Source organism: Hibiscus syriacus, unplaced genomic scaffold (assembly GCF_006381635.1).
Source record: "Hibiscus syriacus cultivar Baekdansim isolate YM2019G1 unplaced genomic scaffold, ASM638163v2 tig00112243_pilon, whole genome shotgun sequence".
Classification (NCBI taxonomy): Eukaryota; Viridiplantae; Streptophyta; class Magnoliopsida; order Malvales; family Malvaceae; genus Hibiscus; species Hibiscus syriacus.
In genome coordinates, this window is record NW_024063280.1 from 319,825 (window position 1) to 345,248 (window position 25,424).

The 25,424-nt window shown below is 35.3% G+C and overlaps 1 protein-coding gene and 1 long non-coding RNA gene across 2 annotated transcripts; one reads left to right on the plus strand and one right to left on the minus strand.

Moving 5' to 3' along the window:
• Window positions 1-1,046: 1,046 nt before the first annotated feature.
• On the plus strand, window positions 1,047-22,644 carry LOC120176388. The gene is made up of 3 exons (XR_005521321.1): window positions 1,047-1,057; window positions 12,757-12,764; window positions 22,516-22,644. It is a non-coding gene; the product is annotated as an uncharacterized LOC120176388 (long non-coding RNA).
• LOC120176387 lies at window positions 7,036-7,701 on the minus strand. The gene is made up of 2 exons (XM_039182816.1): window positions 7,442-7,701; window positions 7,036-7,331 (listed from the first exon to the last, which is right to left on the minus strand). The coding sequence occupies exons 1-2, from the start codon at window positions 7,661-7,663 to the stop codon at window positions 7,140-7,142; spliced, it is 414 nt and encodes a 137-aa protein (XP_039038747.1). The 5' UTR covers window positions 7,664-7,701; the 3' UTR covers window positions 7,036-7,139.
• Window positions 22,645-25,424: the final 2,780 nt, after the last annotated feature.

Genomic DNA, 25,424 nt, shown 5'->3' on the forward strand with positions numbered 1-25,424 from the left:
GGTTTGAGAATGTTTTTTAGAAGATCAGAAATTCAATTCTCAATACCTTCAAAATCATATTAAAAACTTTTAACCAGCAGAATTAATAAAATGTTAACAAAAGGGTCAAAATGGAACGATATTGATAGGTTGGAGATTAATATAAAATATTTTAAAAGTTTATGGATCAATTTATAGTGAATATCATAGTTTGGGGATTAATAAAATGTTAACAAAAGGGTCAAAATGGAACGATATTGATAGGTTGGAGATTAATATAAAATATTTTAAAAGTTTATGGATCAATTTATAGTGAATATCATAGTTTGGGGATTAATACAGAATGATTTAAAGTATACAGACTAATTTAGAAGGACGGTCATAATTTTATAACTAGTAGTTGATTACTAGCGACGAAAGCGATGTGATCAGAGTGAATAATTTAAAGATTATTGTTATTCTTTCAAGTATTAAATTCAAACTCTATAAATATAAAAAACGTTTAATGTTAAAAGATTAAAAGTTATCTTTAAACAATCTTCTCTACCTCCGTGACTTTTACTGCCAAATCCAAAAAACATAATAAAAGCCGAAATATTTTTAGGATAAATTACAAGTTTATTACATAAACAATCAATTTTGATCTATTTTAGTATCAATACTTTTAACCTTTTCAAAATCATACCTAAAGTTTAGCTTTTATTTTATTTTAATACCCCGTTTAAAAGTTAACGTTAAGTTTTGGGGGGAAAATAGAAGTTTAGCCACTAAAATGGACCAAAAATGATAGTTTAGGCACTAAACACGTTAAATTTTTAAGGCGGGATACTAAAATGAAACAAACACTAAACGTTATATATGACTGTGAAAAGATTGACAGTTTAGATATTAAAAAAGACAAAAACTTATAGTTCAAGTATTAAATGCGTAGTTTACCCATATTTGAATCATCATTTGCTTTGCCTGTTTTTCCTGAACAAATGTGCCTAGAAAGATCAACCCAGGCTGTCTATCATCCCTAAACTACAATGTAACAAGGAAACATTAGGTTTTATGAGATGAGGCCCCAAGTTCCCCTGTATATTGATCCGTTGCGAAAACGACATTACTCGACCCACATTTCGTCCATGGTCTCCAATTCGATCCCTACTGAGATCTGTCCGAAATCTACACCTTCTGCTTATCCTGCAATCGACATAAACTTTTACATGCATATTATCATCAAGGTTATTCGTTCTGGTGGAAAAAAAAACTGGAACTAAGCCCCAAACTTCCAAGCTGGTGGATGGTGATAGTATTAGGCTTTAAGCTTTTCAACAAATGCCTCAGACAATAGGGTCGATCAAAACGTGCAAAACGGAATTTTATTGCATATATTATTGAGCCAAGAAAAAAAGAAGAAGAAAAAAGGCAGAATGTGAAATGGGCTAGAAGACGTTCATCATTAGCCTAATCAAGTGGAAAGGAACAAAGTGTTCAATATTAAAAGCAATACTTCTGGGGTGAATTTGTTATGCTGCAGTGCATGTGGTCACAAATCCGAATGACAATAGGGTCGATCAAAACCACCATGCTGAAGGTAAGAAATTGGAGTTAGAAGACCATACCCGTGATCCAATGGCAACTAAAGCTCGGAATCTTGAATCAACTTTGATAGGGAAGCGGTGGCAGGTTAATGAACGTTGCTCTTGTTGAAGAATCAAACCTAGAAAAGATATAGACTTGATGAAGAACAATAAGGGATGAATGGGGAAGGTGGCGGCAATAGATAGGGTTCTTTAGGGTTTCTTTTTGGTGTTGGAAACAAGATAAGAAATAAGATTAAAACAAGATAAAGAAAAGATAAAGGAATTGCAAATAAAATAAGATAACTAAGAAATCAAAAGATCTCCCTTATGAAGGTGAACGGTAAAGATGATTGATGACGTGGATGGATATGTGGAAAATCGATGGATAATGTCCTATCGAGCCCTCCTAGTCGCAATGAAAAGGAAAACACGATAATATGGCTCTAACCAACCCTCCTAGTCGCAATGAAAATGAAAATTGGAGTGTGAAGATTAATCTCACTCGCAAGAACTTGAAAGAACTCAAGGAGAAGAAGCTTCGAAGGCACAAGGCAATCAGCACTTGCAAAAACGAACTCTCGTTGTATTATTAATCAAATAAATCTTGAATTACAAAGTTTAATGAAGCCTCCTTTATATAGGGTTGAGTTCTAAAGTTCCTAAATAACTAATGAATAAAATAATAATAAACTAAACATATCTTAACTCTAATTCCTAATAAAATAATAATAACTAAAGATAATATTTTTAACCTAACCTTAATTCCTAATAAAATAATAAATCTAATCCTAAAAGATAATGCATCATCCTATATTAAGTTATATTACAAATAATCAATAAAAATATTGAAAATTCGTAATATTTACAAAATCCCGTATTAATCCCGTATAGGATTTTCTGCATGCACCGTCTTCAGTAAAATAGCCATATCTTGAGTTCCCGATATCGTATTGATGCGATTCAAGAACCGTTGGAAATATAAGAGACTGACGGTCGTATCTCTAGAAGACATCTTGACTAAATAAGATCAGAATCCCATTCAAAAAGTCGTCGTAAGTCTGCTTTTGTTCTGATATTCTTTTCCAATGCTTGGACGAGTGGATCATTTGGAAGAGTTATTACTTCTTCCTTTGATGTGAGCCTTGTGATGCATGTATCAAACTTTTAGATTTTCCAGCTCAGCAATCGGTGCCAGAAGGCAATACAATGAATACAGTTCAGGATTCCAATGGCTGAAGATCATCACTAAACAAACTATCAGTGTAATCCATGGCCACATGCATTATTGAAAAGATAAACCTAAACGGAATCTATTATGGAAATATGGGATTCAATTCCAAAAATAGGGAATAATAGAACAAGACAAACCTCTAAAGCTACTGAAAGAACATGGTTTGAATGCATTGTCATTTTGTGCATATTTTGGTCTCCTCTTTGCATGATCGTATATATTTTCAGAACATGTCGAGAAGAGGAAGTGTTACTGCTTTGGTATACTATAATGGTAAAATGATGCGTGATGAATCTCTTGGCATCGTCTTTCAGTCCACACATATTGTGACGTTAACATTGCCTAAGAAATTAACTTATAAGTAGTTGATGAAAGAAGTCAATAACAATGTTCCATATGGTCGTGGAAAAAGAACTTGAACTGTTAAAGTATCGACTACCAACTTCATTAGACCACTAACCTACTCAATATACAATGTTGAGGATGATGGCGATGTGGACATGATGCTTGATTGCCATATGCAGTATTCATTAGGAGGGCCACTTGAGTTGTATGAAAATTTCTTGTATGATAATGATGCTACTTGTGTCCCAAATTGGAAACGGGTTGATTTTGACTTCAATCCTAATATTCATAGTCCGACAGCTAATTTACGTAACGACGTGAACTTATTAAGTGTTACTGCTTGGGGCAATGACTTGGGTGCATCATTGTCTTTGATGCCAAGGTATTCTTGTCTAGCTAGCTTGGATTTTGACCTGAATTTGTCACCTTCAACGCACAATCCATACAATAATGGCATGGGTGCATCATCTTCTCAGCAAGAGAATCCTACTTATGCGATAGAATAATTGAACCTTGAGTAGGTAGCACTTGAATATGATCATGCATGTACCTAGCGCTTAGTACCATGTTCTAGATTAGCGATTATACTGCTAGGCTTTTCAAGCTCAATGTTCAAATGTTTTTCGTTTGTGGGTTATTAGCTTAAGTAGTTCGAGGAGCACCGTCGTAACAGGACTTCCAACATCTCTTCCAAAGTATTGTACTGTTTAGTGAGCATATGTATTCATATGACTTTTACTAATGTATTTAGTTTATCAAACTTTGAGTTGTATTATTTTTTTTAAACCGTGTCATGGAACTTGGGTTTATAAAAGTGTTTTTATAACTATCGTGTATGTCTATTTTGGAACCATTCAATATGTTTTGAAATAAAAATGGACAGGTTTTGAAAATCAGAGGTTGCCTCATTAGCCCAATATGACACTTTAAGCCCAATCGAGTTTAAGATGTTACATTTAGTGGTATCAAAGTGTCAGGTTGAGTCGGTACTAGGACCCACTGGTTGGTTATAGTATGGTGTCAGTGAATACATGCCCAACGGTACTGAAAGTACTCGTATAAGTCTGGAATCCTGATGGTGCTTCCTTTCTTTGTTTGTTTTGTAGAAATTTGCAATGGTTGATAGTTCCGAGCGTAGTCTTGTGGATAGGATGGAGAGTCATACCTCTCATACCGATAGCGTCATTAATGAGTTCCTGCCTAGGGCAAAGGATCATGGGGTCCCATTAGACGCGTGAGTCACAGAGGCAACCTTCTTTAAAGATTTAACTTCTACTCTTAGGGAGATAGTGGACGCTAGTCCTAGAGCGCAAACTATTCAGCCAGCCATCCGGAGTACTTTAGCACTAATAGAGTCTCAGTTGATAGACCGAAGTATAAGATAGTCAACTTCTATGATTCAAGCGATGATGATCTAGTTTCGACCGATTAGTTGTTGAGGGAGACCAAAAGGATTTAATAACAATCACAGGAAAGGTTAAAGTGTACATTTTATTCTAATTGATTAACTCGACGATATTGATATTAAGAGATACATTCTTATTTTTTTAATCGACTATAAATTTATAAGTTGCACGTAATTATCCTAGAATAAATATCCCCTTTAATTCAGAATATTCAAAAAGAAATAATTTTTTTTGGTTCTAGACCGACTCAGGTCGCACACCTGGTCTTGGTGGGTGAGTCTCCTAGCGGGAATTTCCTGCATACACAAGAACTCAAACCTGAGACCTTGCTTAAGCGATATCAAGTTGCTTACTACTTGAATCAACCTTGTTAGTAATTCAAAAAGGAATATGCAATATTTAAGGAAACGTTTAATTCATAGTAGGTCACAGTCTTAACATAAGATATTTAATAATTAATAAGTGGGTTGGTGTTAGGATGTTCCAAAAAACCGAAACCGTTAACCGTATAACCGTTATATTTAACATGTTAGTTAATCGAACCATTAATGCTAAACAATTTTGGTTAACCAAACCACTAAAAATGATGGTTCAGAGTTAAAGTTACGGTTACGAATTTTGATAAACGATTAACCAACGGTTAACCGTTAATAAATTAAATTTATAATTATATTTCTAATTTATTATATTGTTACATAAATAAGTTAATATAAATTTCTATTATTTATAATTTATATATATAATAAAAATTTGTATACAAATAACTTAATATATATTTTTTATTATATTTTTAATTTTTTATTTCTTTGAAAATATAGAAACATATTTACATCAATATAATTGTATGCTTATTGTTAGGTGTTAAGATATTGGGAGATGTACATACTTACATCGGTGTAAGTATGTGTTAAGTGCTACACTTTTTTATTTTATTTACTTACACCTTTGTAAGTATGTGTTAAGTGCTACACTTTTTTATTTTATTCATTTACACCGGTGTAAGTATGTGTTAAGTGCTACACTTGTTTATTTTATTCACTTACACCGGTGCATTTACTTATACCGGTGTAAGTATGTATTAAGTGTTACACTTGTTTATTTTATTTACTTACACCAATGCATTTACTTTTACCGTTGTAAGTATGTGTTAAGTGTTACACTTTGTTTTATTCACTTACACTGGTGTAAATATGTGTTAAGTGCTACACTTGTTTATTTTTTTCACTTACACCGGTGTAATTATGTGTTAAGTGCTACATTTTTTTGTAGTATGAATTATGAAAAAAAAAATGACAAATAATTGTAATAGGTAAACCGTAGGTTAGCCTATAACTGAACCGTTAATAACGGTTAACTATTAGATGTTAACCGTTTCTTAATGATTAGGTTACGGTTAAAAAAAATCTCTTAACCGTCCATGTACAGCCTAGTTGGTGTATATAAATGCTTCTCATGTTCGTTTATCTACCAATGTGGATATGAGTTCTCCATTAGGGGTTTGGTTCGGTGATATGGTACTTTCTCAAGAAACAAAGAAAAGTTATTTTAAAGAAAATGAAACTGGGAGATTCTGTGTGTCGTTAATTTTGGGTTAAGTTATATGAGGCGGTTGGGAGCTCTGGTACAAATTGGTTCAAGGACAAATTTGTGGAAGAAATCAGTACCGTAACTCCAAGTCTTATTCTAATCTGGGGGAAGCGGATCAAAAAGGGCCTAGCATGCACTTGCATAAACATATATGCCCTCTGCGAGAGACGAGTTCAACCTTCACTTTGAGAGGAATACAGGTTTGGAGTAGTTTGAGGCAGAGGCTTTAGAAGTTCCACTCTCCCTAAAGTAAACAGTCATGATCGTTCCACAGGGCCCGAGTTTGGTAGGAGATGCTGATGTTTGTCATGGAAAATTTCCCAAATTGGTTTCTGTCTGGTGCATTTGGTGTTTGTTAGTCTATTTTTGTCCGGTTGTTGTATTTTGTTTATTTAGATCTGTTCGAGTACTGTAGTGTCTTAGGGCATCCATAGCTGGTCGTTTGAGTGTTGATAGCTGTTTTTTCCTGTACTACTGTTTGTGACCGGGTGGTCTTTGGTCTGTAATGTCAACTTTTGCTGGATTTGGTCTTAGGTTTATTTTGATAGATTAACTCGAAGCTATTGAAAAAAAGAGATGCATGCTTATATTTTAAAATTAATATTATTAATACCAACAACCAGTTGATCTAGTGGGATGAGACACTAGGTACTTAAGCAAAGTTAGGGATTTGAATCTTGACATTTGCGAATGGAGCAAACTGGATTGAGAGGGTCGCTCTCGCCTCTATAGTACCTGATCTGGATTAATCAGTCAATAGATGGGATATCAGTGATTAATTCAAAAAAAATATTATTAATAACTGACACCATTACAAGTTAAAAAAGACAAAGAAACACACATTATTCAAAAGCTAGAGCCAGTGACAATCCTTTATTGTTGGCTGTCAAATTTATTACATAAATAAAATAGTAGTGCATGGTGTAAACAAGTACAGTATTTGGTTTACTTTTGACAGCCTCACCACCACTCCAGGGATTGCCTAGATATGCAAAGAGTAAACAAGCCCAGCAAAGAGCCAGCTTAATTTGGTGGAAGAGCAACGATCGAGGCTATCAAGACTTGAGCATCACCATTCGACTCGATGCGCGCAGCTGAATCGTATTTCCAACCGTAGCTGGTGGTGTACGAATCATGGGCATTGTCGCGTTGAATCTTGTCCCAGATATCTGTCCAAACAATAGGGGCGCCAGCAGGAAGGATCGAGATAGCGACCTGTCATGCCATAAAATAACATATAAAACAAGACAAAGTACTGACCGGACATGAAATCAATTACAAGGGGAATTAATAACATAAGTAAGAAGTAAGATGGTGATATTTACTTGATTATTAGCGGTCCAAACAACGACCCAAGTGGCTATATTTCCGATAGCATACACGACAGATCCGAAACTATTGAGCGATGTATCCTGTTGGAATTCAGATGATTCTCCGCCGCTCTGAATCGCCTTAGGAACGCCTCCATAGGTCGACGAAACCAACATTGCGGTGTCGCCACTAGAATTTCTAAGCGTGACGGTTGTGGGTGTAGTAGGAGCAGCCATTTCTTATTAACTCAACTAAGTTTATGATACGTACTTGATTTGCTTTGTGTTGTGCTACATAGCTGCTTGCATACACATATTTATATACATGTTTTCTAGCATAATTAAGATAATATGAATATAATAAAACCAGTTTGCATTATTATATGTGAAAAACAATAAAATAATATTAGACACCAACCAATATTTAAATTACAATAAATGATAATGTCATTATTTAATTACGTCATGAATAAAAAATTAACTGACCCTTATTCTCATATATAATGGGGTAAGGGGAGATAAGATAGTAAGGTTGAGAGCAGCTTCTGTAGGAGACCTCCGAATTATAAAATGCCCTCCGTGGTACTCGATCCCACGACCCGAAAATTAAAAACCTTGTGCTCTACCAATTGAGCTGAATGATCATGAATCCATACAATTAATCACATGTCCATTAAATCAAATGTAAAAATCTACTACCCAATAAAAATAGTAAAATGACATTAATATCCCGTTATCTATAAAACTTTTATCGTTTTGCATATTAAATTAATAATATCAAGTAACCTCTAATTAAGGGTAAAATGGCGTTTGTAACCCTTTATCTATCAAACTGTTGTCTTTTTTCAAGACTATTGCATCAAAACAATCTACTTATGCTGTGGGTACCATATATTGGATAACTCCGTAAAAAGGTCATATTTGGGACCTTTTCACTTAAGTTATTGACTGTCTAAATGCCCAATTATCATATAGATGCATTTAGGAGCATATGGTTGCATGTGGTGAAATTTTGTTTGCCGCGACATTTTATTTTGTAATCAGTGCTGCATTATGGGGAAAGTGTTTTTCTGGTGATGTGCAGGATTTGAGAGCAAGGAAAAGCAAAAGGGGAATGTCGTGACAAAAGGAGACTGCTGAGCAAAATGCAAATGCCGAACCAGTTGGCATTTCGAGAGCGATTAAAACGAAAGAAATATTTTTAGTAAGAGCCAGCTGTCACGGCATAAAAAAGTGCTTTATGCAATCAGCATTAAAGGAGGGGTCAATTACCATCTTTGTACCAACTTTCACATAAAAGGAATGAACTTTAGTAAGAGCCAACTGTCACGGCATAAAAAAGTGCTTTCTGCAATCATCATTAAAGGAGGGGCCAATTACCATCTTTAACACAAAAACCCTAGGTTCATTCTCCCCTTTAAATAGAAGATAAAGCCTGACTTTTGGAGACAGAGAGAGAGAGAGATTTTAGACAGTCGCCAAGAGCCTAAAAATTCGGAGAAAAAATTCTTCGTCAATCCCATTTGTCGTGGCATTCCTCCGTTGATAGGCTAGAGGGAGTGTCGTTCTAGGCGTCCGAGAGGAGCTAGTTCGCTAGGGGCAGTTCGTGGTGGTCGAGGAGAGCATCCAGCAGTGCACGTTGAAGGCTTTTCCTCCTTCCCTTAGCTATTTGCTTTCATATTTTGTTATTTGGGTTGTAAGGAACGAATGATATTTGCTTTGTGCTTGTTTATTTCGAACCCCACCATGAACTAAACCTATTTGGTGGGAGTTCATTTTGGATATTTAAGTTTTGCTTTAATGAATGATTGTTTTTCTATGTTATTAATTGTTTTGTTTATGGATCTTAATGCCTTAAGGTTGTAGGAGCTATGAGAGTAGCCATTCCTTAGGAGATTACTAAGTGTTTGAGAGAATATCTAAGTAGCACATCCTTAGTATTCGAGAGAAACTAGGGAGTAGCCACATAAGCAAGGAGTTCTAGATAGTAACTAGGCCTAATCCACCTTAGAGATAAGGCTAGGATTTCATTCGACTAAAAGGAGTTGTGCATGAGCGATATGTTAGATGTTAATGCTGCCGCAAAAAGGTATTGCCCATACATATCCTGTTATCTGGACCAATAGGATCCCTGCAGTAGCTAACGCCAATCGGTTTTGCCAAGGCATCTTCAATCTGTCGAGGCCCTTAACTAGAGATAGCATAGGGCACCCTTAGTAAACTCTGTCGGGCAGTTAAGACAAAGAAGTAAGACCATTCTGAGAAGTAAACTTAAATTTTCCTAAGTGACTCCTATCACTCATTCCCATAGTAGCTTGTCGTGTGAGGAGTCTAAAGTTCTTATAAGCAAATCCAGTATTTACAGTTTATTTTGTCTTTACATTTTCAGTTGTTTATACTCAGCACAATTCAATTTGCCATAACATATCCATCTGCTACCACCTTATCACCATTCTATTTTCGCAACATCCATCTCATTTTGCCACAGCATTGTCATTTGTTTATACCATTATTAACTTTACTTAGGTGACAAAGTAAACTGCCGTGACAAGTTTATTTGATTTCCCCCAATCCCTGTGGAGAACGATACTCACTCATCACTTTATTACTTGTTCGATTATGTATACTTGCACACATATCCGCATCATTTATAGTACTCATACCGAGCGGACAATATTCACCCAACCAAATCAATATTATAATATGTCAAGTAATGTTATATTTATGCTTAACAAATTAAACAAGTTATTACAACATTTATGTAATTTTACATCTATTTTTAACCGAACACTGTAAACTTATTTCTATCTAATAAACCAGACAAGACGATATAACATTCCTAATGATATGTTTCGATATTCTATGAACGATGTCCCAAAATTTTAACAATAATTTTATGCAGCTTCGATATCTCAAGAATTGTATCATACTCGAACATAGAAATGATCATTTTAAGCTCAGAAATCACTCCCAAAATTAGGGGTAAGCGTTCGATTGAGTCAAGTCGAGTCAAAAAATTTCGAGTTATTTGAGTTGACGAGTTTTATTTTATAATTCAAAGTTGATTCAAGTCGAGTTTATAAAATTCGATTAGAGTCGAGTTGAAGTTTTGAGTTTCTATTTAAATTTAATTGTACATATTTAATATTACGATATTATTTTATTCTAATTTAAATGGTTTTTTATAACTATATACAATACATATATATTTCTTCATATTTTTTCCTATGTGATATACATATATCATATAAATTTGAGGGACTCGACTCAAACTTAAAAATCAACCCACTAATTATTAAAAATTTCGAGTTAGTCAAGTTGTACCTCGACTTGAACTTGAAATTTTTTGAATCAAGTTGAGTTTATTCAATTCGAGTCGAATTTTCTCGAGTCAAATCAAGTAAATGAAATCGATTTTTCGAATCGAGACGAGTTTTACTCACCCCTCCCAAAACCGCTCTACACACTTGATTCAAGGCCTCATTCTATTTCTAAGATTCAAGGGGGTGTCATAGGATCATTTAACATCATTTATGCCTATGTTTAACAATACTCGTAAATTTGGTCATCAAACTTGTTTAGCACTAAGACATACTGAATTAGCCACATACAACACATAAAGTATCATACTTATGAGCAGTGGCGGATGTAGAAAATATTTTAAGGTAGACACATATGTTAATAACACTTATGTATAAAATTTTATTAAAACTCGTCATCTCGATGTAACGAGTTCAAAGTCACTGTAGTAAATACGGTAGTGTCCTAACCTTAACAAGTTATCATTCCTAGGCCTAAACATAATTATGACATAATTACATTATGGTTCCTCTACATTTTACAAGATAACTTGTTAAGTGAAGAATCCACTAGTGTCCTAGGAATGATAGACCAGTTCATTTTCCAGTGAAAAGATCCCTTTTAGAAACTCAATTCTCTGTTGTGATGCTAAACTAAAAGTCTAAAGAATGTATCCTTTTAGAATTTGTCTTGTTTTATAAAATATATATAAATCTGATAATACTATATAGAGTTTAATATAAACATAAAATAATAAATTTTGTAGCATGCTTCGGTTCGTAAAAGACCCAGTTTGGAAGTCAGTGTGGGCGAATACTGCGTCCCCAAACGTTGAAGCTTTTGTTTGGAAGGCCATTCAACAAAGACTGCCTACGCTAGTGGAACTATCGAAAAGGGGCGTTCCAAATCTAGAAAATGCGGTACGTGTCTTATGTCGTAAAGGACAGGAGGATGTAAATCACTTATTATGCCATTGCAAAATTGTGTGGGTCGTATGGCAGAAGTGGTGCGAGATGTGGAAGTTAAACTTTGTCGTTCCTAGCGACGTGAAGTCTCTCCTGATCGTTTGGAAGTGTCAATCGATCCAAAAAGTACTTAAACCAATATGGGGTATGGCATTTAGGGGTATCTTGTGGTCGGTTTGGCTCTGTAGAAACGAGGTGGAGTTTATCAGTAAACCGTGTGATGGAAATAGGATTTTGAAATGTCTCTTCTTAGGACTGGTTTTTGGCGTAAAAGTAAATGGCCGAACTCTTTTCCCTCTATATCTGATTTTATTAGTTGTCCCTTAAGGCTGGCGTCCATATGATCTTGATTGTTAGTGGTCTTTTGGCTATAGCTTCGGGTCCATATATTTGTGCTTGGAGGGACATGCTTAAAGAAGGATGCATCTTACTGGTCCTAATGTTGCGTGTTAGTGAAATCATTTCTGGCTTGGTTGCTTGACTGTTCTGGTCTCAGTTACAGTTTAGGCCGCATTTGGATGTGTTGTTTGCCTGGCTGCAGCAGTAGGTGTAGGGGTTCGATGGAGTGTGATGCTGCTACTGCTACTGGTGGTCACGAATTTGAAGTCTCGAGTAATGGTCTTCCCTGGACTTTGGAATTTTGATCCGTTTTGTTTATGTTGCCTAAGGGTGTAACTGAAGTTAGCTGTTAAGGGGTGTCAATCTTGATAGTAGGGAAAATAACATCTTAAAAGTTATAAAAGATTGATGGGTTACTCGTTAATTTGTCGAGTCAAATTAGACTTTGCTCGAGTTTAAGTCTAGTGACATTAGATTTTGTAGTCATCAATACACCTGCAGTCAGTCCTGTAGCCCAAAACCAAGTCCCTTTTAGAAGGGAACTGCAACAGAACATAAGGAGTAAACTAAGATTCATTTAATCCCGGAGTTTGACTACTTTTCCTGCACCATTCCTTGGGTTTCCTTTATCCATAGTAGTCCTTAAATTTGTCTTATTTGTCCATATTAGCCCGAGTTCGACTATCTTCACCACATTAGTCTTGAGTTTTTTTTTATCTACATTAGTCCCTTATGTTTTTGGTCCGTCTTAATCACTCCTCCAGTATGTGATTTTTTTTTTTTTGATAAAATCTACCGTTCAGGGTTTTATTAACTTCAAAAAAGGGGTTATATCCAGTTAAAAAAAGGATAAGAACAAGCTCCCGTCCCATGCAAAAGAAAATGTATGGTCACTCAAAAAACATAAAACAAATAAAATGCAGAAAAAAAAACCTGTTGAAGACGGCGATAACTCTTCCACTACCAAACACCAATGAAACTAGCAAGGAACCAAGTGAGAAGAAGAAATAAAGACGGGGTCCGGGCAACACCAGAGCAAATGAAGAAGGACCTCCAAAAAATGACCTCCCCTGTTGTCAAGTAGGTTCAAGATGGCGACGGGCTGCTATAGCTAGGCTGAGGATGGATGGGGGAGCATCTTCCACCCAAAACAGATCAGAAGATTCCTTCAAACCTCTGCTTGATAAAGCGTGAGCTACCTGATATGCATGTCTGGGAATAAAATGGAAATGACACTCCCTAAACTCCTCCTCCTCTACTTTTATGTCGGTTATGAGGGATTTGATGTCTGAGAGATCAGATTCGGCCGAGTGAACTCTTTCAACGATGGTTCGAGCACCCCTTCAATGATAAAACGAGAAAAGCCCATATCTTGAGCAAATTGGAGCCCATGCAGGAAAGCAATTGCCTCGGCAACAAAAATTGATTGAACGGAGTTAGTGATTCTGCAACTTGTACCCAGCACCTGTCCATTATGATCTCTAATTACACAGCCTGAACTGGCTTTCTTGGAATTTTGAAGGTAACATGCATCCACGTTGACCTTGACTAAAGGATCATGAGGGGGATCCACTGAACCGCTTCAAAACGAATATGATGATTTAATGAACCTGTGAGGGAATTGAGCTCATGCAGATATCCTCGCACGAAGGTAATGACATCTTTCTCTCTTTGCAATATTCCTTCATGCACTAATCTGTTTCTTGAGAACCACATCGCCCAGATAGAAATAGCGAAGATTTTCTTTTTGATCTTGCCCCGGTAACCAGAAATCGTTCCATATGGAAACCGAAGCTCATGTGCCAATTCTCCAACACATCCCAAAGTCTTAAAACCCCCTCGCGCTCCATATACTTATCTCCCAACTGAGCATTAGATAAGGTACTTATCGGATAATACTTGGCTCGAAATACCCGAGCACTTTCACTAACATTCATCCAAAATTAAAATTTCAGTAAACATAATTTTTAAAACATGGTCAAAAAGAAAATCATCAAGTAACTTCTGTAACAGAATATTTCGTGTTCAAGTGATTGCGTCTGCAAGGCATCTAACGTAAGATTTTGAACATATAATGTCTATACCGAAAGCGATCGTTTCCGGCAGGCCACATGAGATTGGTGAAACTTGCAGTTGAATCGAAAGATGTTGGATGGTCGATGGCCAAAGATTCGTAGAGTGGAAGAGATTTGTATTGTCCGAAGTATTCGAAGTAGGGTTTGTTGCTGGTGTTCTTCGTTTTTACCTCCGTTGGGAGATCGAACAACTCTTCAGCTCCGGCGAAAGCTGCACCGTGAACCTGGGGAGATATTTTCTCGAATTTCGCTTCGAAGCAGCCGTATTCCTCCAGAGCTCGCCGGACATCGTTGCATGTTGGTGCCCAACCGCTTGATCCAGGCTTTAGATTCTCATCGGAAAAATCGATAACCGGAAGCTTTGGATATGATTCCAACCCCATCACTAAGCAATTGATATTATTGTTATATTTTAGTCTCCGAGTTTTTTAGATGAATCAAATTGACCTTTTGAGCCTGCTACTTATAGATGAAAGTTCATTACTGTTATATTATCGGAGAACTTCCATAGGTGTAATTTCACTTTCGGAAGCATAATTTCTCCGTTAATTTATTAAGATTATTTCTAAAAAGATACGATGACGATCTTTGACAATACTTTTAATAAAATCTTTAATAAATGGTCCCCTACTATAGGACATTGTTTTATTGATTTCCTTAACTATTAAAAATTATAAAATGATCCATTGATTATAGATTGTTGCCTTATTGAGTCTTTCGACTATTAAAAGTTACAAGATGGTCACCCGACTATTTATTATGTTTCAAACTCGTCATTTTCTATTAAAAATTAGCCGCAGTTTGAGCTGGATGTTAATCTGTTGTCTGAGATATGATAGTCACTTGAGATTCTAGGGCCATGTTTTATCATATCTCAGATAAATACTTAACATCCAACCCAGATTGCCATCAATTTTTTTTAACAAAAAATGACGAATTTGAAATATAATGAATAGTCAGGTGACCATTTTGTAACTTTTAATAGTCGGGGGACTCAACAAGGCAACATCCTATAGTCGGAGGATCATTTTATAACTTCTTATTGTTAGGGGACTCAACAAAGCAACACCCTATAATCGGGGATCATTTTGTAACTTTTGATTGTCAGAAGAGACCATTTGTATACTCATATATTTTATTGATTTTATGATCCATGCATAACAATCATCATTCTAGACTTGACCTAAACATATAAAGGGACTCGATGTATATACCGCAATGGCACTTCTGATGAAACTTCAAGCATCATTCCGCTAACTTTCCCTCCGTATCATTGATATTATCGTTGATAATCGACCGACCATCGATTATAATTCTTTATTGTCATTAACAACTATATGTAACAAAAAATATAAATACTTTTTGTAATATTAAATACAATAATTCTAACATCGTACAAATAAGAAAACTGGTGTATATAATATACCACGATTAGGGATGTAAATGAGACGAGACAGATCGCGAGCTATTCAAGATCGACTCGATCAAGGCTCGATAAATACTCGAATTGAATGGACTCGACTCGAGCTCGAGCTCGACTCGAGTTCTTAACGAGCCGAAACGAGCTACTCGATATTCGACTCGAAAAGCTTGTCAGGAGCTCAAAATATAATATATTAAGATTTTATTTTTTTAAAAAATTATTAATAATATTAATATTTATGTATGGATTTTTTTAAAAATACAGTAAGATTTTAATATATTTAAGATTCATGTTCGAGTTTGAGTTTGAGGCTTCAATCAAGTTAAGTTTAAGATTTTTTTTTCTTCATTTCGAGCCTTTTCGAGCTGCTCACGAGCTTCAGTTCAGGATTTCGAGTTTGAGTCGAGCTTGAAAAATTTTAAGCTCGAGAGTTTTCGAGTCGAGTCGAGCTCAATTTCAGAATTTTCGAGTCGAGTCGAGCTCATGCATTAGTTTGATTGATCATAGTGATATATTAGATTGCATTTTATTTATTTATAAAGCAGTCCATTCGTTATTAGTTCGGTTGATCATATCACTGTAATTATTAAAAATTATAATTTAATTTTATTTAGTTTGGTTGAAAAAAGTTTCTAAGTGGGTTCTATACGTATTGTGATGTGTTTAAGGTTTCTAAAATACTAATGTCAACAAAAGTACAATGAAATATCAAAAATAATATATATGTGTATATATAGAGAGGGGATAAGTGGTATTTACACGTATTTGGTTGGGGGAATGTGAGATTCTCATTGTGAGATTCTCATGGGAATGGAATCCACATTCCTCCGTTTGGTTGGTCGGGAATGTCATTCCCGGTAATCTTACATTACCAATAGTGGATTTTTTGAGGTATATTACTGGGAATGTCATTACCTCCATTTCCTTAGGTATTGTTGGATTACCAGCGTTTTGTACTAAAATGCCCTTAAAAAAAATTTCTTTTCAAAAATATTATTATTCTGTCATTGAATAATAAAAATTCTATGAAGGTTAAATTACAAATTTATCCTTAAACTATTTTAGATTTACAAAAAAAAATCTATAATTAAATTTTTATATGAAATTCATGGGTTAAAATAAAATTTTACCCTTTCATTAAACCTTTTTATATTTTTAATTTTGTAAAAAAATTATATAAATTTTATGAATTTAAATTTTTTAAAGAAAACATATAAATATTTTCCAACTTGTTAAATATATATATATATATAATAAAGACAATTTGGTCAAATATACATTCTAATAATCTTTTATTCCTTTAACCAAACACGGTAATCTTACATTCCTGCTAAACCAACCAAACACAAAATGCAACATTTCCAGTAATCATATTCCCTGGTAATCTTTTATTCCCACCGGTAATCTTTTATTCCTACCGGTAATCTTACATTCCGTGAACCAAACACACCCCTAGTATAAAACTTTTAGTTTTACATTCTTTTAGGATCGTTGAACGAGGAAAAATCAAAGGTTATTGTTAATTCATTGTTTTCTTTCCGGTAAATATTTTCTTATTTTCCATTATTAATTTTAGCTTTTGATTTCTTCTCGTCCAACGATCCTAAAAAGATGTAAAATTTATTAGTTTTACGTAATGTAAGCAGGTACTACGTAATATATATATTTATATATTAAACATTAAAATATCAAATGATTCTCATTCGAGAAATGCAACGACAAGAGTTTACGTGATAACAATAAAAGATCGAAAAGCACACGTAGACTGACAAGGGTATATTCTATCCAGGACCACAGCGGCCATGGTCCCTTAAATTTTCTAAATATTTATTTAATTTTTTATATTATCATTTAAATACATGATATATTTGTTTTTGGCATCAAATTTATTAACTACTTTATATTACTTTAAAAAATAATGTACATTGATGCTTAATTACTCATAACCTTCCACTCGATCGGAACCAACTCATCAATTTTAAAATAAAACCCAAACCTGACCCAACTTAAAATAATATATTATAAAAAAATATTGTTTTTATTTAATAAAAAGTAAAAATGTAATTGAAAAAATAATGTGTAGAAGAGTCTTTTTTTGCAGTTATCCTTAAATATATATATAAAATTACAATTTTTTTCGGATTGATACTCGTTGATTTGAGTCTTGTACCCATCCCTATTATCCTTAATATAAATATACAAATAATAATCCTATATAGAATATATGATGATAGAATAAAATTATGAGTTAATTACATTATACATCCTCAAACTATGACCCTCGTTCTAGATTGGTCCTCAAATTTCTGGATACTCTAATTTCATCACTAAACTATGCATCTTAATTTAAATTGATCCCTAAGCTTTTAGGAATTCTGAATTCATCCCCAAACTATGATTTTCATTTTAAACGAGTCCACAAACTTTCAAACGGTCCAATAACTTCCCTTAAATCACTTAAAAATTTTGGGTTGAAATTAAAACATTGAAATTAATTTGTGAGAATTGAATTCGTGAACTTCTAAAACATTAATTTATTTTTGAAGGTTTGAGAATGTTTTTTAGAAGATCAGAAATTCAATTCTCAATACCTTCAAAATCATATTAAAAACTTTTAACCAGTAGAATTAATAAAATGTTAACGAAAGGGTCGGAATGGAACGATATTGATAGGTTGGAGATTAATATAAAATATTTTAAAAGTTTATGGATCAATTTATAGTGAATATCATAATTTGAGGATTAATATAGAATGATTTAAAGTTTATAGACTAATTTAAAAGGACGGTCATAATTTTATAACTAGTAGTTGATTACTAGCGACGAAAGCCATGCGATCAGAGTGAATAATTTAAAGATTATTGTTATTCTTTCAAGTATTAAATTCAAACTCTATAAATATAAAAAAGTTTAATGTGAAAAGATTAAAAGTTATCTTTAAACAATCTTCTCTAGCTCCGTGATTTTTATTGCCAAATCCAAAAAACATAATAAAAGCCGAAATATTTTTAGGATAAATTACAAGTTTATTGCCTAAACTATCAATTTTGATCTATTTTAGTATCAATACTTTTAACATTTTCAAAATCATACCTAAAGTTTAATTTTTATTATTATTTTTTTGGATAAGTAGATTTTATTATCCAAATAGCAAGAAGCTACAAATACAAAAGAGTCAAAAACAGATTACATACAAGAAGAATCATTGGTCGGCAATATTCCATTGATTACAGAGGTTAATATTCACAATAAGCAGTCGATTAAAAGTCCTACCCTTTAAGTGAAGACTAACAATCTCTTTAATTGCCTTAAGTAAGTCTTCAACAGACCTAGAACGCCTTTGGAACAAACGTTTGTTCCTCTCTTCCCATAACAAGTACACTAAAGTGTTCAGAGCCAGCTTCATAACCAAGGAAAGCAAGGATTTTCCTTTCCAGTAAATACAAGCCTGAGACATGAAGTCATCCCAGGTGCAGGCAGAAAGATCAAACCTGATAAAGTGAAGATGGATTCCCAAAGGGAAGCTGCAGTAGGACAGGAAAGGAATAAGTGGTCTCTTGATTCTGGTTCTGCAGAACAAAGAACACAAAGAGAATTAGTAATCACTCCCATGCGTTGTAACCGGACCTTGGTAGGAAGCCTATCCAGAATTGCCATCCAGGTGATAAGGCTAAATTTTGGTATGTGCATAGGGTACCAAAGCAGTTTCTGCCAAGGAACCGAGGGTCTCTTTTCTCTAATAGAATCCCAAATGGAACTAGCAGTGACAGCTCCTGTGGACATAATTTGATGCACCTCCAGTCTCATTTTCAACAGCCTCTTCATGCACCAGCTGGTGCTTGGTTTTATCTCCATTGACCAGAAGTTCTTGTCCTTAAAAACATAAGAGTTGAGCCAAGCCACCCAAAGAGAACCTTGTCCTGCTAGGATTTTCTTAATAAGAAGGATCATACAAGCCTTATTCCAAATCTTCATATTTTTAATTCCTAGCCCACCTTCTGATTTCAAACAACATATGTTGGACCAGCTAACTCTGGCTCCAGAAGCTGCTTTGTCTGACCCTTTCCAAAAGAACCGGGAACAAAGCTGCTCGATCTTTGCAAGGACGGAGTTAGGAAGGAAGAGCTGCCTGCACCAGAAATTAGAAATAGAAGTGAGGATTGTTCTAATCAGTTCCAGTCTGCCAGCGTAGCTCAGGAGTTTAGTGGACCAGTGATTCAATCTAGTTTTGATATTTTCAATAAGGGTCACACAATCCCTATCAGTAATTTTTTTAGTTGTCAGTGGAATACCGAGATATCTAACTGGAAGGGAGCCAAGATTAAAGCCAGAAATCTCCTTAATTTTTTCTTTAGCAGCAGAGGACATTCCAGCAGAAAAAATTTCTGTTTTTGAAACGTTGAGTTTAAGACCGGACATCTCATAGAAGTAGTCTAAGACACTCGAGACACCAATTACAGATTCCATATTTCCTTTGCAAAAAATTAGGAGATCATCAGCAAATGATAAGTGAGTCAAACCAATTCTTTTGCACTTGGGGTGAAATCCAAAAATACCTTTGGTAGCTGCTAAGTTGAGAAGTTTGGAAAGAACATTAATAGAAAGGACAAAAAGCAAAGGAGAGAGGGGATCTCCTTGTCTTAGACCTTTAGCACCCTTGAAGAACCCAGTCAAACTTCCATTAAAGGAGATAGAGTAGCTTGCAGTTGTAAAACAAATTTCCAGCCAAGAAGAAAAGATGGGAGGCAGACCTATAGATTTCAAGATGGATAAAATGAAGATTCAGTCGATAGAATCAAAAGCCTTGTGAAGATCAATCTTCAGAGAGCATCTTGGAGAAATGTTTGACCTATTGTAACCTCTAACTATTTCCTGAGCTAGTAAAGTGTTGTCGATGATGTTCCTTCCTTTTACAAAAGCTGATTGATTTAGAGTAACCAAGTCAGGCATTAGAAGAGTCAATCGCCTTACTAGGATCTTAGATATAGCTTTATAAATCACAGAACAACATGAGATCGGTCTGAAGTCCTTAACCTTACTGGGGTTAGGAACCTTTGGGACTAAAGCAATAACAGTAGCGTTGAAAGCAGGAAGGAGGAAAGAGTCAGAAAAGAATTGAGAGATTGCAGCAATGACATCTCTTTCGATGATCTGCCAGGAAGTTTTAAAGAAGAATGGAGAAAATCCATCTGGACCTGGAGATTTTTCATTCCCTTGGGAGAAAAATGCCTCTTTGATTTCTTCTTTTGTAACTTCTTTTACAAGAGCAGCAGATTTTTCAGCAGTCAAAGAGTAATTAAATAAGTGTTTCAACAGATTAGGGTCAATTCCCTTAACAGCAGAATCTGCCGATCCTAACAGATTAGAAAAAAATTTGACAACCTCAGTAGACATAAGGTCATAAGTTTCCAGCCGATTACCTTGCTCATCTATAAGGATTCTTATAGTATCTCTTTTGTTTTTGAGAGCTACAGCAGAATGGAAGAATCTGGTACACTTGTCTCCCTCTTTTAACCATTGGACTTTTGCTTTTTGTCTGAAATATAAAACTGCAGCTTCTTCTAATTTTTTAACTTCATTTTGGATAAGTATCTCTTTATCAAAAGAGTCCTCTCCTCTAAGGGATTTAATTTGCTGTAGTTCAAGGTCGGCTTTTAGTTTGGTCACCCTTGCAGGAAGGTCACTATAACAAGACTGGTTAAGAGCCTTCAAACTGGCTTTCAGACGCTTGAGCTTGGAGAACAGAATCTGCATAGGATTTCCAATGGCAGGTTCTGACCAGGACTGATTAACCACGTCAAGGAAATTAGGGTGATGAGTCCAAAAGTTAAAAAATTTAAAAGGCTTAGGCCTATTAGCTTGCAATTCTTTACTGAGCCAAACTTGAGCAAGGCAATGGTCTGAAATTCCTGGAGCTAGAAACTCGACATGAGAATCTTTGAAAGTAGTCGCCCAAGAAGAGTTAATAAGGACTCTATCAAGCTTCCTAGCGAGAAAAGAACTTTGCTGTTAATTCCCCGTTCAAAATTTAACGTTAAGTTTTTCGGGAAAAAATAGAAGTTTAGCCACTAAAATGGACCAAAACTGATAGTTTATGCACTAAACACGTTAAATTTTTAAGGCGGGATACTAAAATGAAACAAATACTAAACGTTATATATGATTTTGAAAAGATTAAAAGTTTAGATATTAAAAAGGACCAAAACTGATAGTTTAAGTATTAAATGCGTAGTTTACCCATATTTTAATCGGAAACTACGCTCAGTTTTACTGTCAAATGGAAAGGGAACATTTCTATCCAATTTGCATCATTTGCTTTGCCTGTTTTTTCTAAACAAATGAGCCTAGAAAGATCAACCCAGGCCATAGTATAAAATAGCAGTTGCGGCATCTGTCGTGATTGCGGTTGCTGCGGAAGTTACGTAACGTGTTGCGGCTATCGCGGACGTGATTTCTTCCTAAAAAATTACAATACTTCTAAAAGATTTTATTGCGTTGCATTAATATTACGTCGCGGTAACCTTCAAAACCGTTACGACGCGGCCGTAATTTAATACCATGACCTAGGCTGTCTACCATCCCTAAACTACAATGTAACAAGGAAACATTAGGTTTTATGAGATGAGGCCCCAAGTTCCCCTGTATATTGATCCGTTGCGAAAACGACATTACTCGACCCACATTTCGTCAATGGTCTCCAATTCGATCCCTACTGAGATCTGTCCGAAATCTACACCGTTTGCTTATCCTGCAATCGACATAAACTTTTACGTACATACTATCATCAAGGTTTTTCGTTCTGGTGAAAAAAAACTGGAACTAAGCCCCAAACTTCCAAGCTGGTGGATGGTGATAGTATTAGGCTTTAAGCTTTTTAGCAAATGCCTCAGACAATACAACGTCGGCAAAGCATCAACACGAATGGCGAAAGCCTTGAAGGTAGAATCTTTATACGAGTTTGGTGAAAAGCTTAAACTTACCAGGAAGGCAGGAACAACCAGCTTCAACTCTGTTTGTTAACAGTTCGATGCCAGCTCCGATTTCTGCAATCTTGGCATCCTTGGAAGCCTTTGCTACTTTGGCAATGTTCACAACATCAAAGTCCATTGCTAGCTTTTTCACCAGACCCTCAAGCTTCCTGAATTCTCGACTTCATCATTTACAAACAGAAAGAAGAATACGGTTCAATGAAGAACATCCAGGACAACGTTCTTTCTATAGCTGAAAAGGAAATAGGTTCGTAGAACATTAGGGGTTTGGTTCGGTGTTAAAGTTAGTAGCTCTAAGAAAGAGGAAGAAATCATAAAGCTGATATGGTACTTTCTCAAGAAACAAAGAAAAGTTCTTTTAAAGAAAATGAAATTGGGAGACTCTGTGTGTCGTTAATTTTGGGTTAAGTTATATGAGGCAGTTGGGAGCTCTGGCACAAATTGGTTCAAGAACAAATTTCTGGAAGAAATCAGTACCGTAACTCCAAGTCTTATTCTAATCTGGGGGAAGCGGATCAAAAAGGGCCTAGCATGCACTTGCATAAACATATATGCCCTCTGCGAGAGACGAGTTCAACCTTCACTTTGAGAGGAATACAGGTTTGGAGTAGTTTGAGGCAGAGGCTATAGAAGTTCCACTCTCCCTAAAGTAAACAGTCATGATCGTTCCACAGGGCCCGAGTTTGGTAGGAGATGCTGATGTTTGTCATGGAAAATTTCCCAAATTGGTTTCTGTCTGGTGCATTTGGTGTTTGTTAGTCTATTTTTGTCCGGTTGTTGTATTTTGTTTATTTAGATCTGTTCGAGTACTGTAGTGTCTTAGGGCATCCATAGCTGGTCGTTTGAGTGTTGATAGCTGTTGTTTCCTGTACTACTGTTTGTGACCGGGTGGTCTTTGGTCTGTAATGTCAACTTTTGCTGGATTTGGTGCCGGCGACTACGTAGAATGTACTATTTTCAAGGTGAATTTCAGCAGGTTAGAGTAGTTTGAGGCAGAGGCTTTAGAAGTTCCACTCTCCCTAGAGTAAACAGTCATGATCGTTCCACAGGGCCCGAGTTTGGTAGGAGATGCTGATCCTTTCGTGCTGATGTCTGTCATGGAAAATTTCCCAAATTGGTTTCTGTCTTGTACATTTGGTGTTTGTTAGTCTATTTTGTGCGGTTATTGTATTTTGTTTGTTTAGATCTGTTCGAGTACGAGTACAGTAGTGTCTTAGGGCATCTATAGCTGGTCGTCTGATTTTTGATAGGTGTTGTTTGCTGTACTACTGTTTGTGACCGGGCGGTCTTTGGTCTGTAATGTCAACTTTTGCTGGATTTGTCGAATGTACTATTTTCTTCCATATAAGGTTAGAGAAATTTTTAACAAGACATTCTTCTCGTTAATTATTAATAAATTGAATTTTTGCTGAGGAAAAAAATTACCAATTTAAACCTTAGGTTTATTTTGATAGATTAACTCGAAGCTATTGAAAAAAGAGATGCATGCTTATATTTTAAAATTAATATTATTAATACCAACAACCAGGTGATCTAGTGGGATGACACTAGGTCCTTAAGTAAGGTCAGGGATTCGAATCCTGGCATTTACGAATGGAGCAAAATGGATTGAGAGGGTCACTCTCGTCTCTACAGTACCTGATCTGGATTAATCAGTCAATAGATAGGATATCAGTGATTAATTCAAAAAAAAATATTATTAATAACTGACACCATTACAAGTTAAAAAAGACAAAGAAACACACATTATTCAAAAGCTAGAGCCAGTGACAATCCTTTATTGTTGGCTGTCAAATTTATTACATAAAAATAAAATAGTAGTGCATGGTGTAAACAAGTACAGTATTTGGTTTACTTTTGACAGCCTCACCACCACTCCAGGGATTGCCTAGATATGCAAAGAGTAAACAAGCCCAGCAAAGAGCCAGCTTAATTTGGTGGAAGAGCAACGATCGAGGCTATCAAGACTTGAGCATCACCATTCGACTCGATGCGCGCAGCTGAATCGTATTTCCAACCGTAGCTGGTGGTGTACGAATCATGGGTATTTCCGATAGCATACACGACAGATCCGAAAGTATTGAGCGATGTATCCTGTTGGAATTCAGATGATTCTCCGCCGCTCTGAATCGCCTTAGGAGCGCCTCCATAGGTCGACGAAACCAACATTGCGGTGTCGCCACTAGAATTTCTAAGCGTGACGGTTGTGGGTGTAGTAGGAGCAGCCATTTCTTATTAACTCAACTAAGTTTATGATACGTACTTGATTTGCTTTGTGTTGTGCTACATAGCTGCTTGCATACACATATTTATATACATGTTTTCTAGCATAATTAAGATAATATGAATATAATAAAACCAGTTTGCATTATTATATGTGAAAAACAATAAAATAATATTAGACACCAACCAATATTTAAATTACAATAAATGATAATGTCATTATTTAATTACGTCATGAATAAAAAATTAACTGACCCTTATTCCCATATATAATGGGGTAAGGGGAGATAAGATAGTAAGGTTGAGAGCAGCTTCTGTAGGAGACCTCCGAATTATTAAATGCCCTCCGTGGTACTCGATCCCACGACCCTAAGATTAAAAACCTTGTGCTCTACCAATTGAGCTGAATGATCATGAATCCATACAATTAATCACATGTCCATTAAATCAAATGTAAAAATCTACTACCCAATAAAAATAGTAAAATGACATTAATATCCCGTTATCTATAAAACTTTTATCGTTTTGCATATTAAATTAATAATATCAAGTAACCTCTAATTAAGGGTAAAATGGCGTTTGTAACCCTTTATCTATCAAACTGTTGTCTTTTTTCAAGACTATTGCATCAAAACAATCTACTTATGCTGTGGGTGCCATATATTGGATAACTCCGTAAAAAGG